This window comes from Fundulus heteroclitus, unplaced genomic scaffold (genome assembly GCF_011125445.2).
Source record: "Fundulus heteroclitus isolate FHET01 unplaced genomic scaffold, MU-UCD_Fhet_4.1 scaffold_79, whole genome shotgun sequence".
Lineage (NCBI taxonomy): Eukaryota > Metazoa > Chordata > Actinopteri > Cyprinodontiformes > Fundulidae > Fundulus > Fundulus heteroclitus.
This window is the reverse complement of record NW_023397241.1, coordinates 51,599-68,806: the sequence shown is the minus strand read 5'-3', so window position 1 is coordinate 68,806 and position 17,208 is coordinate 51,599. Positions and strand designations below refer to the sequence as shown.

Genomic DNA, 17,208 nt, shown 5'->3' with positions numbered 1-17,208 from the left:
TTATATATTACAAACCGCAATCTGGGGGGAAATAAATCAACAAAAAACCTTACGCATCTAAGAATCAAATACATTACAAAATCATAGCAAAAACTGTATAATATCCCCCCCACCACAAATCATGTCTATCCAGTAATTTAGGACCATTTTGTTTGTTTTTGGTGTTTAATGTACTTTTCTCTGCTTCCATCCCTGCTACCCATTAGCACATATTGTGTTTATGCCAGAAAAACTGTAACTGTAAAGCATGAGGAATATCTATTATAAAATCTTACTTATGGAAAGTAATTCCCCTGGATCTGGTTTCTAGTAGGCCTATCCTTTTATTTGCGCACCCATAAGCGGAGTAAAAGTCAGGCTTCCTGGGACGTAGCTCTGGAAGTTTGCTTACTTTCAATACAAAATCGAAATTATATATTAAGTTAGACAATAATTTAATTTCATTCAATTGGTCCCATGTAGCCCCTAAAGGGGTGACGTTTCAGTCAGTTGATTTATCTGGAAATCGGGTGAGAATTCACCGCATTCAGAGTGTCTGAAAACATAAAGTACATTTTTCTGAATTGACTTGTATTCTCTCTGAGCGCAGCTAGGTCTGACCTAAGATGGCCGCTCTGTCGGCACGCCTCTCACCCGAGGACGCGGCGTCTACGTATTCATGTCTGTGGTAGTGACAGGCAGAAGTGTTGGGATGAGGAAGTAGAGCTCGGTCATCACACAGTGTTGGGTGTCTGTTTTCACAGAGGGCTTTTTCCTTCCCGAACATTTCCTTTGCACTGCTGTCTCTTTGTCTTCCAGAATGTCTAAGAACACCGTTTCTGATCGCTTCAGGAAAGTAGACGTAGATGAATATGACGAAAACAAGTTTGTGGACGAGGAGGACGGGGGTGAGAACCAGGGAGGTCCAGACGAAGCTGAGGTGGACTCTCTTCTCAGACAATATCCTTTGAGATGATGTGGTGACGGGAAGAAGCTCGGGGGTCCGCCAGCCCCTGCATGTCAGCGGGTCGGGGTGCTGTGCTTAGCTGCTTCCGGGTGGCAGCAACAGGAGGGTGTGGTCCCTGCAAAAACAAACTTTTATCGCATTTGTTTACTTTATAAGTTTATGGTTGGACATTATCATTTTCTGTGAAGTTGCCAGATCTGCTTTAGTTGTGGAGCATAACTTGATCATCAGTGCAGTTTACACTGTTGCTTCGCAGACTGTTACTATCTTACATTTAAAAAATTCCTCTTGATGTTTCAATTTATAGCATCAAGGCGATTAAAGCCGCCTTCAGTCTGCGCAGCTGGAAGTCTGTTGACTTCACCTTTATTACTTTTAGAACAACCAGAAGCTGCTGATGTTCTTTACCATATAAGGTAATCTTGCAGCTTCTCTTACTCATGTCATGGACGCTTGTGTACTTCCTGTCTCTCTGTGTGTGATCTTTGACCAATTATCTGCAAAGGGAACATGACTGGAGCTCTCCATGCTGTACTGAAGAACCCTCCAATCAATACCAAGAACCAGAATGCTAAGGTATAAACATCTGGCATGCTCCCTTGTGTCCTTCTTCTGTGTCTTATCTTTTGTCTTCAGAATATTTATGCCATTACCAAGCACCTGCCTTTAAAAAGCAACCAAAGAACATGGAGCAGATCGGTAGCTCTTATTCGGGCTCGCTCTGCGGCATGAAAAGAGGCCAGTCAGAAGAGTTTAACAAGCTGGACTTTTTAGCAACTTCTCATAAAGCAGAGGTGACACAAAGTGACATTCCCCATGTCTCTGTGCTTACCACCACAGTTACAGCACTTTTCCTGCACATCATCTTCACATTTGTCCAATTTAGGATCAGCACCACATTTGGGACACACCTGGCTTCCTTTTCAGGAAGCGATGTGTCCATATCTTTGACATCTTCAATTCTAGAAACACAGCACAATCATTCTTCTTATTCAGTTTGCAAACATTAGTGGTGCATACCGCCACTCACTGTACATGAAGTTGTAACTACAGCCTTCACCTACTATATTCTATGTGTTAGTTTTGTACTTATCTGTAAGAATCAGAACGATGGTTTATTTATAATCATGATTTCCTCTTTCCCCTCTGTTCCTAATATTCCATTTGTTCTACATTCTTTATGGCTCTTCTTCATCCCCTAGTTGTTAGAGGTTGGCAAAAAAAACTAGAGATGTGCATTGCAGCCACCATCTGATTGGAGTGAGGTTCTTGATGGTTTTGTATCTCAAGTGTGTATATGTATTGAGACAAATTTGTTCTTAATATTCAATCAAACAAAAATTAATTTCAATCAAATGTGTGCTCAAAACAAAAAAAAAAAATATTTTATTAAAATAGATGTATGTGTTCAAATCAAATTTCCCTCAATAGGTATACTGCTCAAAAAAATAAAGGGAACACTTGGAGTTACATTGTGTTGTATAAGTGTTCACGTTATTTTTTTAAGCAGCATATGTATATACAAATACTAGATCTAATTCTATTATTCCTTTTTATATTAATTTCAGTTTGCTCTATAAGTTAACTTACAATGTGTCTAATATATTAAACTTATATGTAATCTTTTTAAATTCTTCCCTAAATCCTCTTTCATGCTTATATTTTAGACATACCAATATACCAACAAGTTGTACTGTTTCATTATCCCCACAGTGGTCAAAACTCCATGTATTATACTTTAGTATTTAATGAAGTACAGTTATAATCAGGCCCAGTATGCTTAAATCTTTCCTGTTTCATGCCTTTTAAATCCTACAGAAGCATCTTCCTGTTCTTCCACATATCTTTTCTTAAATTCTTTCTTCAGTGTTTGATAGAGACTTTGTTTAAGCTCTAATTTACTTTTATATACTTTCCTCCTCTAGTTGGTTGGATTGCAACCATTTGTGTTAAGTAGCGCCAATTATGTACAGTAAGTGACCTGGTATTGTGACATGTCAATCATCTAGGGGCCCTGGTGGTGGGGGGTAATCAGATTTCTGGAGGGGGGGCCATTGCACCCCACCCCCTAGCTTTGCTCCTGGTCACACACATATCAACATCAATTCTAATATAAACAGAATAAAATCCAGGAAACAAGGCCAGCAAAATGATGGTGGCAGGATTTGAGGACCCCTGCACCCACACTTCTTTTACAGTTGCCTAGAGATGAACACTACACCCCCCTCTGTCGCTCGCTTCACTTCCACCCCGAAGCATAAGCTCCTCACTAAAATAAAGACGTGAGTGGGAAGAGGTAAATCCCAGGCTGAAGAAAATGTGGACAGAACTGATCGTTTCTGTGAGCACATTAAGTTGGGCTGAGACGATATGTGGAGGTATAATGTGGAGTTATAACAGTTGTAAAGCAGTCAGCTGGGACCTAAATATGGACTTATGGCATTTCTGGAACTTATTTTTTTGCCTTCTGATTCAACTGCTTTTAGTTTTTAGGGAGGTGTAGATTCGACATTTCTTTGGCTACATCTATCTGTTTTACTTTGGGGACTTACAGTAATCGAAGGAGATAAAAAATTGTTAAATTGCTCCCCTGGTACCGAGCATTGGTGCTACTATGTCAGTGGTTCGGTTGACTTTACTGTAGTGATGATTGAACTTCAGACGTGTTGAACGGAGGTGGTGGAAGTTCATATTTTTCAAAAGAAAAGATTTTTTTTTAAATTAGATTCTCTACTAACTGCAAGTATGCTTAATGAGACCATTTGCGACAACATGAGTACAGACCAGTAAACGTGAGCCACACGGGACGGAGAGAAAAGCCGCATGCTGCTGGTGCGCCCCACATTTCAAATGCTTCCAATGCCGCATATCCATCTGATAAATCTAGACTCTATAATTTTCCAAAGACACAGCTTTTTTCTTCTTCAAACAGGACACATGCACAATCTTAATTATCCACTAAGCTATTTTAAGGTGGGATCTTTGGCTCCTGTTAGGACAATCTTTTAGTTGCCAAACAGCCAGTTAGTGCAGCGTTCTGCCTGTAGCTGGAAATCTGTGAACAACTGATATTGATAACCTAACCAGACACTGTATGTTGGAGGTTTTTCACCATCTACAAACTTGAACTCTTACATGGCTCCTGTGCATATTACACTTGATAGATGCTGTAACAACACAGCTTTTAACTGATAGTTTAGCTGCACATTGCCTGACTGACAATATCCCTCTCTCTGTTTGTGTGGCAGGACCGAGCGGAGTTGCTGGTGGTCAAAGTGCTAAGTGGGTTTAAGAGTAGTGACATAGAAAAAGCTGTGGGCTCACTGGACAAAGCGGGGGTAGACCTGCTGATGAAATATATTTACAGAGGCTTTGAGAAACCATCTGACAACAGCAGCGCTGTCCTGCTGCAGTGGCATGAAAAGGTAAGTACCAATGTGTGTGTGTCCATTTCAACACATTAGAATATCATGAAAACTTGTATATCCTGAAATTGTACATGGCGGAATGACTGATATTTATAAACTCAGCAGTGTGCATGCCGTAGTCATGCACACTGCTCGAGGCTAAATGAGATGAGAAAAGGCCATGAGGAGGGCCAGTTCACCTCTGGGTCTTGGTGAATGGACAAGTGGGCTGTGGGGGATCAAGTCTACAGAATCAGAATCAAGTTTAATCGCCAAGTAGGTTTGCACTTACAAGGAATTTGACTTGGTGTTGATGGTGCAAACAAAAAATAAAAATACAATAAAATAGAAATAAAATGGATATATATATACAGAAGCTATATACACTCAGTAAACTGCGCGTTAATGTAACGCAGAAGCTTGTAAGTCCTGAACGGGGGAGAGAGACAGTGTCCAGTTTCACGGGCGGCTCTTGGCCTTGTTCATAAGGCTGGTGCAATAGTCTAATTAAATTAGTGGGCTAAAGTCAGTCACAGCAAGTGTCGGGTGTGGTGGCCATCGGGAGGTTCTGGAGGATTCCCAAATCTGTGTTATGTGGTGGTGTTCAGGGACACCACCACACACTTTAATATAGAACTGCCACTGCCCTTTTCCATTAGACCTCTACAGCCCGAGGCCTTTCAAAAGCCCATGTAGTGTTTCAACTATTGGATTTTCACATTTTCCTGGCTGTATTTCCCTGTAAAAAGACCCTGCTCTGGGGTAAGACTTAGCAAGAAGCCTGGGGCTTTGTTCAATAAGCAGGGTTGTTCAACCTAACTCTCGCCAGATGGATGTAGTTCTGCCGAGCTCCACACGTCCCCACACATCCATCTGGACCCGCTGCCAACCGATCAGGTTGTAAAGATTCCTCCAACGCTGCCTCACTTACTGAGGACGGGGTAACCATGTTTGGGAAGATGCCAGTTATTTTATTTTTAATAGAATAAATTTTATTTATGAAGAATCCCATAAAGCCATTCCTATTGAGAGCTAAAGGAATGGATGGATCAACAGAGCTGTGACTCTGGGTATGTTTGGCAACTGTACTAAAGAGAAACCTAGGATTATTTTTATTCTCCTCTATTAATGATAAAAAATATGCTGTTTTAACTCTGTGAAGGGTATTTTTATACAACAGTAGACTGTTTTTTCTAGATTAAGAAGGCTTTCTCTAGATGTGTAGAGGAAGCGACACTGTCAACAAAAGCTTCAATTTGGGAATGGGAAGAAACAGCATTGCTGCCATCTGTTGGGCATTTCTGTGATACCAAGGAAATTAAAAGGGGGCAGACTCATTAAAGTTTGATTCAGCATTATGTAATAAAGATCTACTATAATAAAAATTCTTTTGGTGGGTGGAGAGCTCAGTTAAATTGAACTCAAAAGGTTATTAAAAATGGTTAGATAAGACAGGGTTGTGAGGAAATACTGTTAATTCTTCACAATCAATTCCATATATCAGCACAAGGTACAAGTATGAAGGCAACAGTGCATTGGTTTATTCACATTTTGAGCAAAACTAATTGAACCTAGGATAGTATTAAAGGCTACATTAGGGTCATCACATAAAATCCCTCACTGTAATAACCTTGTCAGTGTTAATTGGCCTGGGACCAATTAATAAATCAGACTGAAAGAGTGTTGTTGCTCCTCGTCCTGTAGTTCTGGGAATGTAGACATTTGAATGATTAGCAGCCAGGTTTCTGTGAGACAAAATAAATCAATCATATCAGAAATTAATTCATTATCTAACAGAGTCTTGGGGGGGGGGGGGGGGCGCTTATATTTAATAAACCACATTTAATAGTTTTATTTTTTGGTTCAAGTTGACTTATTGATTTTAATGAGACTTTTATGATTTGCTCCTTTTAGATCAGTTTTTAATCTCTTTAGTTTTGGCTGTCGGAAAGTCACCGTCTCAATAGGGTAATGGGTGGGTAATGGTACAGAAGCTGCAGAGAGGTGTGTTAAACTATGGCTCTGCTTCCTGGTCTGGACCCTGGGTTGTCAGCATTTTGGAGAACTAATAAATCCGGCCAGATTCCTAGAAAGAAGAGCTGCACCATCCAAAGTGGGATGGATGCCGTCTCTCCGGATCAGACCAGGTTTTCCCCAGAAAGTTTGTCAGTTATCAATGAAGCCCACGTCGTTTTCTGGACACCACCTAGACAACCAGCGGTTGAATGACGACATGCGGCTAAACATGTCATCACTGGTCAGATCAGGCAGGGGACCAGAGAAATTACGGAGTCCAACATTGTTTTAGAAAACTTACACACCAAAGCAACACCAACTTTAGTGACCTCCGATTGGCGTAACCGAGTGTCATTACTGCCAGCATGAATGATAGTGCCTGTTCTGTTTTGGTTTTCCTTGCTGCACAGGTTGTTTTCAATGCGGGTGGTTGAAGTAGCACGTCAGTAAAGACGATGGACATGTGGTTTATCCAATCATATGCAAGGATTTTTGATAAGGCCCCCCTTCTGAAATACATCTCCAATGGAGCAATTCCAGGTGGGTGTTTGAAGTTCTGCAGAACAAAATCTATCTGGCGAGATTCAGGTCAAGGGTTGTGTTCTGCAAGACTAAATAGTCTCCCACAAGAGGGTGAAGGAACAGTATGGCGTATTGATTTTATACCCTTAATTTATCAGAAAAAAGTAGTTTTAAGATGTTTTTAGGTGAGAAAGTACACCTCCAAACTATCTGTGCTGTCAATTCATCAGAATTATAAGCTAATTTTAATTCTGCTGGGACTTATTATGATCGTCAGACAGGCTGGTCTGGTAGTGGAAACCATGTTGTTGCAGTGTTTAGTCGGCCAAACAGGCAATGATTTCCTGCAGACTGGATCTGTTCGTCGCTGCTGAAAAGTCAATATAATGTTTACTAAGTTTGTGGGGAATATTTGCATAATACCAGATATCAAAAGTGAAAATCTTGGCTGGATGTTTCCTGGGTTTTAAGGTAATTATAAACTGTTTCTCCACAGTCTTGTAATTAGACTATTTTAGTACTAATGATCAAACAGAGCCCTTTTAATTTTCCTTGTGCACAAAAACACACTTCCCTAAAGGCTTGTTCACACGGCAGGATTTTAAAATTGTCTGCCGATTTTCAAAACCTGAGAGATGCCACACATAACGATTTTTTTTTTTTTTTTAGATAAAACATGTTTGCTCATACAGTTTGTGATTTCTGGTCAGACAGCATGCTCAACACACCTCACACAAACAAATTTCGCTTGAGATCATTCAGATTTCAGACGGAAAATCTCGCGAATCCTCTTCAGATCAAACATGCGTTCAGAGTAAATAAACATGGATGACCAGGAAGAATAATGCTGATAGTCTGTGGACTAATTTTAGCTGAGGAAAAAAAAAACATAAAATGAAAAGACGGTGGTTAAAGAAGGGGAGACAACACGACCGGGGGCTCTACGCTTGCTGCACTATGAAATTAGTTTTTTCTGTCGGGGAATCCCTCACTTTGCTTTCGTGTTGGCTGCACGTCACATTCCACAGGCTGCATACTCGTTTGTCCTCAGGAGACCACACATGCTAGGATATCTGGGCAAGACAATCCAGCATGTTGAATATCTTTGACTTGAGGCTGAAGCGGCCCAACGTTCCACCGAGCAGATCCGATGGCTCTAAATGAATGCACCACACACGGCAGGATATTCTTTTAAGATTGTCTTCAGACGCTGATAATAGGCGGCTCTCGGAAGGGGGAGATCAGGGCGAAAATCGGGCTGAGAATCCTGCCGTGTAAACTAGGGCTGGGTATCATCTAGGATGAGCCGATTCGATACGATTCTCGACACACAGCTCACGATACGATACGATTCTCGATACATAGCTCATCTTGATTTGATTCCAATATCGATATTTATTACTTTGAATTAATGCTCAGTGATTCAATCACCAAAATCAGCCAAATATTATGTTTATGTTCTATTTATTGATCACAGACATATTAACAGGAAAATAAAGTGCATTTGCTTCAATGCATTTAACGTGTCACAGAAACCAAAAATGTGCCCAAACATCTGATTTTAGGGACAAAGGAGCTTCTAAAATCCTGTCGGCCGTTCCACAAATTCGTCTCACTTGCTCTCCTTCGCTGTGAACTGTAATGGTTGCGCTGTAATAACGCCCCCTAGAGGTTGGGAGGTATATCGATATTGAAAGCCAGAATATCGATATTAAATCGTTTTTAAAAATATCGATATTAATCTTTATATCGATTTTTATGCACAGCCCTAGTGTAAACCACCCTTAAGACTGACTTTTCATGTAAAACTAAGTTGGCGGACTGTGAACTATTTTACTATTTAAAATTTACAAACCCAGAAGAAAAGATAAAGGCCTTTTCAGCTTGTTAGACACAGACAGGTGCGCTGTATTTATTTGAGATCTCTGGATTTGGCACTGAAAGTTTAGTCTGTTGATCAAACCACCGTCTGTTTTGTGTGTGTGGAGCAGGCTCTGCTTTCCTCCTCCTATAGTAGAAAAAGTGAAAGAGACTGCGTATATCCTTTAACCTGTAAAAATAATTTTGCTGTGATCAAAAGTCTGTAGTACTGTACTCAAAACTTGCTCCTATCGTTCTCACCATGGTTGAGGGAAAATTATACTCTAAAGTTTGCGGAATGAAGTTAAAATTTGGAGCACAGATCAGTCTCGTCTCCCTTCCACTTCTGTTACACCCCCTGAAACCACATTGAGTGATTTATAGTTTTCCAGATACGCTCAACCTTTTGTTGAATGTCAGTTTGCAATAATAGAAAACTTCCCGGATGCAGACAGGAGTACTTCCTCCACACACTGTATAGGAAATATGAACGCAATCCTTGACATTGCAAAGTTTTTGTTTTTTCCAGGGCAAATATTTTCTCCAATGTGCTTAAAACGTTTTGGTTTTTGTGCTCGCTGCAAATTCCTGACCTGGAGTCCTGTTCTCCATTTGACTTATTTCCCCAGGCTCTAGCAGTGGGTGGAGTTGGCTCCATTGTCCGAGTTCTGACTGCAAGGAAGACTGTTTGATGATCCCAAAATCCATCTTGGTCCAAGTCACCAGAGATGTTCAGGACTCGTGTCTTTTTAAAAAAGAAACTGGGGCTGTGTGACTTTCTGATCCATTCCTTTTTTTTCCTGTTTTCACCCACACCTCTGGGATTCAGAAGCACTAGCAGTAATGCAGGAAGGTGCTGGCACCTCAAACTGCTGATGTCTGCCAGCTGTGCAGAATTCCAATTTTCTTCTTAATGACAACACTGCGCCTTCCTCTATGTGCTCAGCTTGATAGTTACCACAATCTAATCTTCCTTATTTCTTGGCCTCCAACTCTTGTCAGATGGGAAGAGTGGGAAAGGTGGATGGGAGTCTCATTGACCGCTTTTCCTGTCTTCTTCCCAGTGCATGCTTGGACTGAACTTCATTTTACCTCACTGTAAACAATTTTGCTTGGTCTTTTTTTTTTCCTACTTTACAAAAACCACAGCTTGTGTAACCTGGTTTTCATGTGGCACTGTTGTGTGGATGCTTTTTTTATCTGAAATAAAATACAGAGCTAACACTGATTGGTCCTTTATTCTTGAAAGGCGGAGCTTTCAGAGTTTTGACAGGTGAGGAAAAGATGTGCTTTTTTTCAATCTGTCAAAACATCAATACAGTAGATGGTTGTTTAATAGAACATAGCTGTTGTTCATGCTACCACTAAACATGTCATCACTAATTTATTCATCATTATCAATGTACTCTGTTCTATGTGGGACAGAAGCATGGTCAAGAGGTTTGATTCATTTTTAAGTCCATTCGACACCACAGGGCAAACTAAGGACATTATTCTGTGTTTAGAGTGCTCAATGAGCACTACCATTTCTCCAGAGAAAAGCTAAGGTCCTGGGGTCTCATTTTATAAAGCTTGCGTATGTACAAAATGGACCCTGAAAATTGCATATCACTATTCAAGCCAAAGTTGTGGTCTATTAAAAAACTTGACAGGAACTCTGATCCCTGCTTACGCTCATTCTGGGAACTGGGGAAATTGACGACGCTGATGTTAAAATGGTGAATTACAGCAAACTGCATCATGATCCACTCGGACGTTCAATGTCACTCCATATCAGACTTTAATTCTAGATTGACTGTCGTTAAAGCATTCAAAACTTGTGTTTTTCATGTTTGCACTGGTGACATAACTAGGACCTCTCAAATGAATGCCCATAAGTCAACTTAAATCTTAAAAGTCCACCACATTTTATTGGAGTTTTCTACCATCCGATTGCTCTCCTGATGATCACCAGGATAACGTGTACCACAGATTAACACATACATTGTGACAAGGTATAAGCCAGTTACTTTATTTGTTGTAAGCGATCAAATACACTTGTGCACGATGGATACATTGGCACTGCTGGAACACCTTTACCAATAGAAGAATTAAGAGGGAATGCAGTTTCAGGGATGAAAAATTTCCTGGTCAATGATGACAACTGGCTAATATGGCACTTTAAACTCCAAGCATCATTCAAACGTCTATGCAAAGTTTTATAAATGAGAACCCTGGACTATAGACAAGAAGCCAACTAGCCTGGATGCTCGTTTTGCCCAGGTGGAGATTCTCCACAAGGAGTTTCAGGCTCTGAAGGAGTCTCTGTTAGTGCTGGACGATAATTCAATAGCGACATATCGATGATAGAAAAAAGGGTCAATAAAAAGTTCAATAGAATAAAAGTCCTTCCTTCCTTATGCATTTTAACCATGCAGGTTAATATTAGTGATTACATCATCCCAACCAAACACAAATGCAAGACCTAGGAAACGCGCTGTCACTAAGCTCTGCCCCCTTCAAAGGGTACAGAGAGCTTAAGTTTTCTTTTTTGAAAACTTGTAGTTTTGGTAAGATGTTGGTTGAATAAAGGATTGAGTTTGAATTCAGTGTTTGAGTTCTGTATCTAAAAATAGGTTGCTAAGCAACAGCATAAAATGGCCAGGGCTGCACTTAAAATACATGTTTTGAATTTGTTGATTATCAATATTGATCCAATATGAATTCTATTTTGATTTTTTCCCCCCTATATCATCCAGCTCTAGTCTCTGGAGTTCACCCAGAAACAACTAACTTCAGTCACAGCCAAGAACCAAACACTGACGGATAACACAACAACTTACTGGATTGACGCAGCTTTTCCGAGAAAATAGGAAAACGAGAGACATCACCATTTTTAGTCTAAGATATGAGCTCTCTGAGAGAACTAAGAATCTATGAATACAGGCACAAATTTTTATCCATCCACCAGTCCCAGACAGGTTTTAGACAGTAAGCATAAAGTTTTATGTTAAAACATTGTTTTATTGTCCAACCAGAAAAAAGCTGTACAGATCCACACACACTGGTACCAAATATAAGAATGAAGGAGTTTTCTCTTTCATAAAGCACAACATAGACAGTTTTCATTTGGGGTCATCCTCATGATTTCACAGTTGGCACATTTATGGATGAAAAAATCTGAACGGCAAGGTTCTTCTACCAGGTTGCCTTTTCTCCACAGCGATACATCTTTAGTTTCCAAAGGTTTGTCTGAAAGTTTCTTTATAACACGAAGCTGCCAGTGTTTGTGTTTCCATTCTGAAAAATATCTTACAATAGTGAAAAAAGGAAACAAGAAAACAGGCTATTTTGGTATTAGAATTCCACAGTTAAAGATGCCGTATGATGGGTATGTACAAAATTCAAGCATTTGTACACTCATTTTACACAGGCTCACCTAGCTCAGGAATAAACATCAAGTTTATTTGTCCAAAATTCTGACCTTAAAAAAAAAATACTTTCTAGTTTTACAAGATTTAAATTTAGGAATTAATCTCATCTCCTGATTTATGAAATGGCATTGTTTTAAATGTCAATATGAAATAATTAAAATCTAGGTTCCATAATGTAGTTTTTAAAAAAAGGTATAGTGGACATTTTTCCCATGTTCCATCCTACCTGCTGTTTCGCTCCTCAGGGGGAATCACGTGACGGAATCTCCCAAACAACCTGGTCTCATTTCTTTCTACAGAGGCCTTCATCCTCTTCTCATAGTTTTAAAATGTCAGAGTTGCAAAAATATATGTTAAGAGCAGTGGAGTACAATGAAAGGTTGAAACCGAAGCTAACTGGATACATAAACAGTAGAAGTGCGCAGCCAGCAAGCTGAGACTAACCAGCAACATACATGCACATTGGTGTTAAGTGAGCACGTCACAAAGATAGACATGTGGGACAACCAATACATAATATGATTCTTCAATAGGACTTTCAAATGTGCTGAGAACCTGTTTCCCAAACCTGCAGATCTCCCTAGATGATGGTTGAGGTTTAGTGAAGGAACCAGGCCAGTTTCCCTTTTTAGTAATTTGTCCTTACATCTAAGCTCACTCACTTCCAATTCTATGGACACTTTTACACACATACCTTAAATCCATCCATTTCAGTTTACTTTTCTTAGTAGGAAAGTTTCTTTACTAATTGTGGAGGTAATTATTGAAAAGCTGAGATAGTGGTTCAGATTCCTGTTTGTGGCCCAGCAGATATATGAACAATGACCTCCTGCTGCTGGATATTTTTATTGTAGTCCTATAGCCATATTTCCTTATAGTCCACTGTGAGCAAATAAAGAAAGTATGTTTAAATCATCCTTAGTCAAAGCAGCTAAGAAACATCGCCTGGCAGGTATAAACTGGTGCATAATCAGGACAAAACAGCTTGCGGTAAATGGCTCCAGTTGGTTTGAAGTGAGCCATCCTGCAAATGTATTAAATAAGCAAGTGGAGGAATGACCAGCGCCTTTTCTGAACAGATGAGTAAGTTCAAGGGTTTTGAAATGAACATCAATATTAAAGTTTTCTGTGACCCCAACTCTACCTACACACTTATCTCTCCTCACATCCGTCCATTTAGTGTTGCTGCCTCTTGTTGCTGACAGCAGCAGCCTTAGTATCTGAAAAATGCCTAAACCCCTTTAAATGTGGTTGTGTTGCCATCTTAATTGTGGTTTGTGCAATAAAGAGCCTTGAGGATTTTCACTGTTAACAAATAAGATGCAAAAGAAAATTAAGTTAGAACAGTTTACATACAAACTTCAGTCAAGTGAGAGAACTCTTCTATTCCCGTTCAGATCCTTTAGTTAGCTACACACAGAATGTAACTTTTCTACTGGCTTTCAGTCCTTGTGTGCTGTGTGAGCCCGTTGTGTCATTATTGGTCAAAAAACCAAAGCTGTGGACATTTCTATGGACATTGAATACTGTAGTGGTCAGACAAAACAAACAAACAAAGAACCCCAATACCCCCACCCACCCACCCCCAATAATACACATTGCTTCCTCTCCATGTTACAAAAGACATTTATAAAAAGGTTGAGCCACAGAAAGCAGCCACAAATTTTAAGACAGTTTCTATGGCAACAGATCAAGACAACAGAAAGAAGATGCTCAAACCAAACAAGTCAGGTTTCCAGATGACAAACATCAGCCTGGCCAGTCAGCCCTCACACACACATTTAAATCTTCTCAGACTTTTCAGCAACACACATGACAAAAAAGAGAAACCAAAGATTCTACATATGTTAGGCTTGTACAGCCTGCTGCTGCTCCAAGTCGTCACTTGTTAGAACACACTTTGTTTAAAAAACTATGAGAGAAAAAATAACATGCAATTTGAATCCCCTTCTAGAACATCACAACTCAAACATCAGTGCCTAGTAATTACAGTTATTCATGAAGAAAAACTGATTGTCCCCATAGGCTCCAACTGATCCCATTTCAGGAGCCTAAAATAAATTATGAACAATTTGAACACAAAATTAAAAAATGAGCAAGAAAAATCCCTGTAACTCATTCTGCCTCAGGACCTTTAAAAAATATAGGCCAAAAAACAAGCAGGTCTCAAAGAGGGGGATACAAATAATGTATAATCAGAAAAACTTCTCCAAGGATCAATAACAAGCTTCATATTCATTTTATATTTACAGTTACACCCTTAAATGTAGTTCAGATGCATCTTACATTCTCATGTAGAGTTTGGAAACTGAGAAATATGGATTATTGAGCAGAGTTTGTCTCTTCGTCTTTTTCCTCGTTATTGCAGACATGTATCATGACAGTTGTGACCTAACAAATTCTGCTATAAATTCTGGACAAGATGTTTTTAGACACAATCAGGAACAGGATCAGCATCCCATGTTTGTCACAGAAACCAAAGTTTACCACATGAGGGGACAAATGCCAGTATTTTTCCTCTATCATTTAAATCTACAATTCAACCAATGAATGAAGCCTATTTTTGGCTCTGTACTTGTTGTTTGAGGTTTAATCTGCTGTGCTGATCTGCTGCTGTATAACAAGAGACAAAGATACAGAAAGTATAAAACAGAGGTTTTTTTTCTCTTCACAGAAGTCTATTTGAAGGCTTAACCAAACCTCCTGGTCTCTGTCAGACACACATTCTTCTCCTTTTGCTTGTGTGTGCAGCTGTAGTCATGTCCATCTGTTACCTCCATCTGGTGTGTATTTTTATGGATGGAGTGGTGTATGTGTTTACTTGTGTTCTTTAGTGGGGGCAAAGTAGAGCTCCATGGGTTTGTTGACCTTCCAGTACTTTTCACTGACAAGCTCCAGGGAGAAGGACCCATTCAGAACCTGTGAACAGAATTTAACATTTACAAGATTTTTTCTTCTTCTATTTGTCATTGCAATTGTACATTCCAACAAAATGTGTCCTCTGTCTTTAAGCCGTCAATTAGGCAGCAGTTAGGCAGCTTTTACAGTACCCGGGGAGCCAGGGACACAGTGGATGGGGATCAAACCGGGTACTTGCAACCTTCGCAGAGCCCAAGGCCGCAGTTATAACCACTGAGACAGCCCTCCCTTGGTGGCCTAGTGGTGGCCTCTGTCAATGGTGCAGCTGCTTTACCAACTGAGCTACTAAACAATAGAGTGATTTACTCCAAATCTACACAGAGAAAACATGATACATTTTCCTAAATGATTAAGAAAAAAACGTGTGTCCACACCAGAGGACCCATGTGCTGTGACACTGCCAAAGAAACATGCAAAAAACAACAAAAAAAACAGCATGTGCAGACAACTCATGTGAAATGCGCTGTGTAGAGCTGCCTTGTTAGGAAGAGTTTGAGGATCCTGCTAACAGCCATAACAAAACCGCAATAATAGATGACACCATCTTTGTTGTTATTTTTAGATATAAAGTTATTTGCATCCTTTTTTTTTTTTTGCTCTTTCTATAAAAAAATATTTTTGTACTTTGGTTTATTTTTTAAACATTTGGAACAAAAGCAAACAAAATAATCAGTGATCTTTTTTTAAGTATCGATAAAAAAACAGATATATAGGAAGTATTGTTAAGACTAGTAGTAGATAAATCCTTAACACCCAGTTAAGAGTAAATACAGTAGACAGGATAACACTGATAGTATAAGTGTTAATGTTCTTAAAGTATAATGCGTTGTAAAGTATAACGCATTGTAAAGTATAATGCGTTGCATATGCAAAACAAGCTTGTCTAATGCGGCCGCATTAGACAAGCTTGTTTACATACGCAACGTTTTCTGATCGGATTGAAAAGTGTCCGGATTAAAAAAGGAAAAAAGTATTCTGAAAGCACCATTTATATGACCTAAAAAAATCGAATAATCCGGTCATAACCTGCACTTACTTGCACCAAGCTTTATTCAGAGTACAAACTCTCTGACTTTAGCAGAGTTGTTGAATTTCCGTAAAATAAAAAAACAGAGGTTTTGTACTTCTTCAAGAAAAAAAAAAAAAAAAAAAAAAAAAGACCAACAACAAACGCGGAGGTGTGTTGGTTCTGACTGTTCTAAGTACATAGAATGGAACCGCATCAGGTTCTGATAGTGGTTGAGAACTCATGCTGGGAGCGGGAGGAGCTTATGATCCTCCCAAAATGTTCTGTGCTACACAGCACTGCAGCCCATCTTCTACATGCAGGTGCTGTAAGTTCATGAGTTAATCAGAACAAGTGTTTAGATGGTCACTGATCAAATTATGTATCATAAACCAGCCCTCTCAATCAGAGTACTATTTCATTATGATGGGGATAACTTGATGATTAAGGTTTAACTTTTAATTTGCTGACAAAGTCTGAGTAAAGGTACTGTATGTATGGGAGAGATGAACAGGGCTCTCCTGACTTTATGTTGTTTATGCCAGCACATGAAAAGTAGAATTCTGGCCAAAAGTTTTATTGACGAAATTGTTGACCTTTTGGGTTTTGATTTTATTATTACAATTAAATAATAATAATAATAATAATCATAATAATAATAATAATAATAATATGTTCAGTGTTTTTTCGCTAATCCACCTCTTATATATTTCATTCCTTATGTAATTTTGTCTGTGTTGTGTGCACCTGCCTGTTGCTTTAATCCTATAAATTTCCCCGTCGTGGGATAAAAAAAAGGATTAGCTAATGTTATCTTATCTTAAATAACACTTTTTAATATATGTACTGGGTTCTTTCAAGGTCTTAATTACATGTTATGTGTGGGCTCCAGTAACATCCATCCATCCATCCATCCATCCATCCATCCACTGATCTACCTGGATGTTCCCTGGAGGACTGAAACGCCTCAGTCAGAGACGTCAGTCTGTGGGTCTGTCGGGGCAATGAGAGAAGTTTCGTCTTCTCTCTCCGTTTCTGGGGCTCGACGTTTTCATGTTTTTTCACGTGCTTAGATAAATTTGTTGTGTTTCCACTGAAATGAACCGGCTTTTTACAAAA

At 39.4% G+C, this 17,208-nt stretch overlaps 2 protein-coding genes across 3 annotated transcripts in view; one reads left to right on the top strand and one right to left on the bottom strand.

Moving 5' to 3' along the window:
• The first annotated feature begins 665 nt into the window (after window positions 1-665).
• LOC105922680 (actin-related protein 2/3 complex subunit 5-A) lies at window positions 666-9,979 on the top strand. Its single transcript, XM_012858613.3, has 4 exons — window positions 666-939; window positions 1,450-1,522; window positions 4,195-4,371; window positions 9,381-9,979. The coding sequence occupies exons 1-4, from the start codon at window positions 800-802 to the stop codon at window positions 9,441-9,443; spliced, it is 453 nt and encodes a 150-aa protein (XP_012714067.1). The 5' UTR covers window positions 666-799; the 3' UTR covers window positions 9,444-9,979.
• Window positions 9,980-11,733: 1,754 nt separating this feature from the next.
• rnf2 (ring finger protein 2) overlaps window positions 11,734-17,208 on the bottom strand; it is a 49,461-nt gene continuing 43,986 nt past the window's right edge. For both annotated transcript variants that reach the window (XM_036134294.1, XM_036134295.1), the window contains exon 9: window positions 11,734-15,083. In XM_036134294.1, coding sequence (XP_035990187.1) covers window positions 14,982-15,083 — 102 coding nt within the window. In that variant the 3' untranslated portion in view covers window positions 11,734-14,981. The remainder of the gene's footprint in view (window positions 15,084-17,208) is intronic.

Bases quoted from the DNA above. Each gene is read 5' to 3' on its own strand.
- LOC105922680 (XM_012858613.3), top strand. From the start codon at position 800: ATGTCTAAGAACACCGTTTCTGATCGCTTCAGGAAAGTAGACGTAGAT. The intron at 1,523-4,194 runs GTATAAACATCT...TTTGTGTGGCAG, and splicing joins CCAAGAACCAGAATGCTAAG to GACCGAGCGGAGTTGCTGGT. The intron at 4,372-9,380 runs GTAAGTACCAAT...TTATTTCCCCAG, and splicing joins TGCTGCAGTGGCATGAAAAG to GCTCTAGCAGTGGGTGGAGT.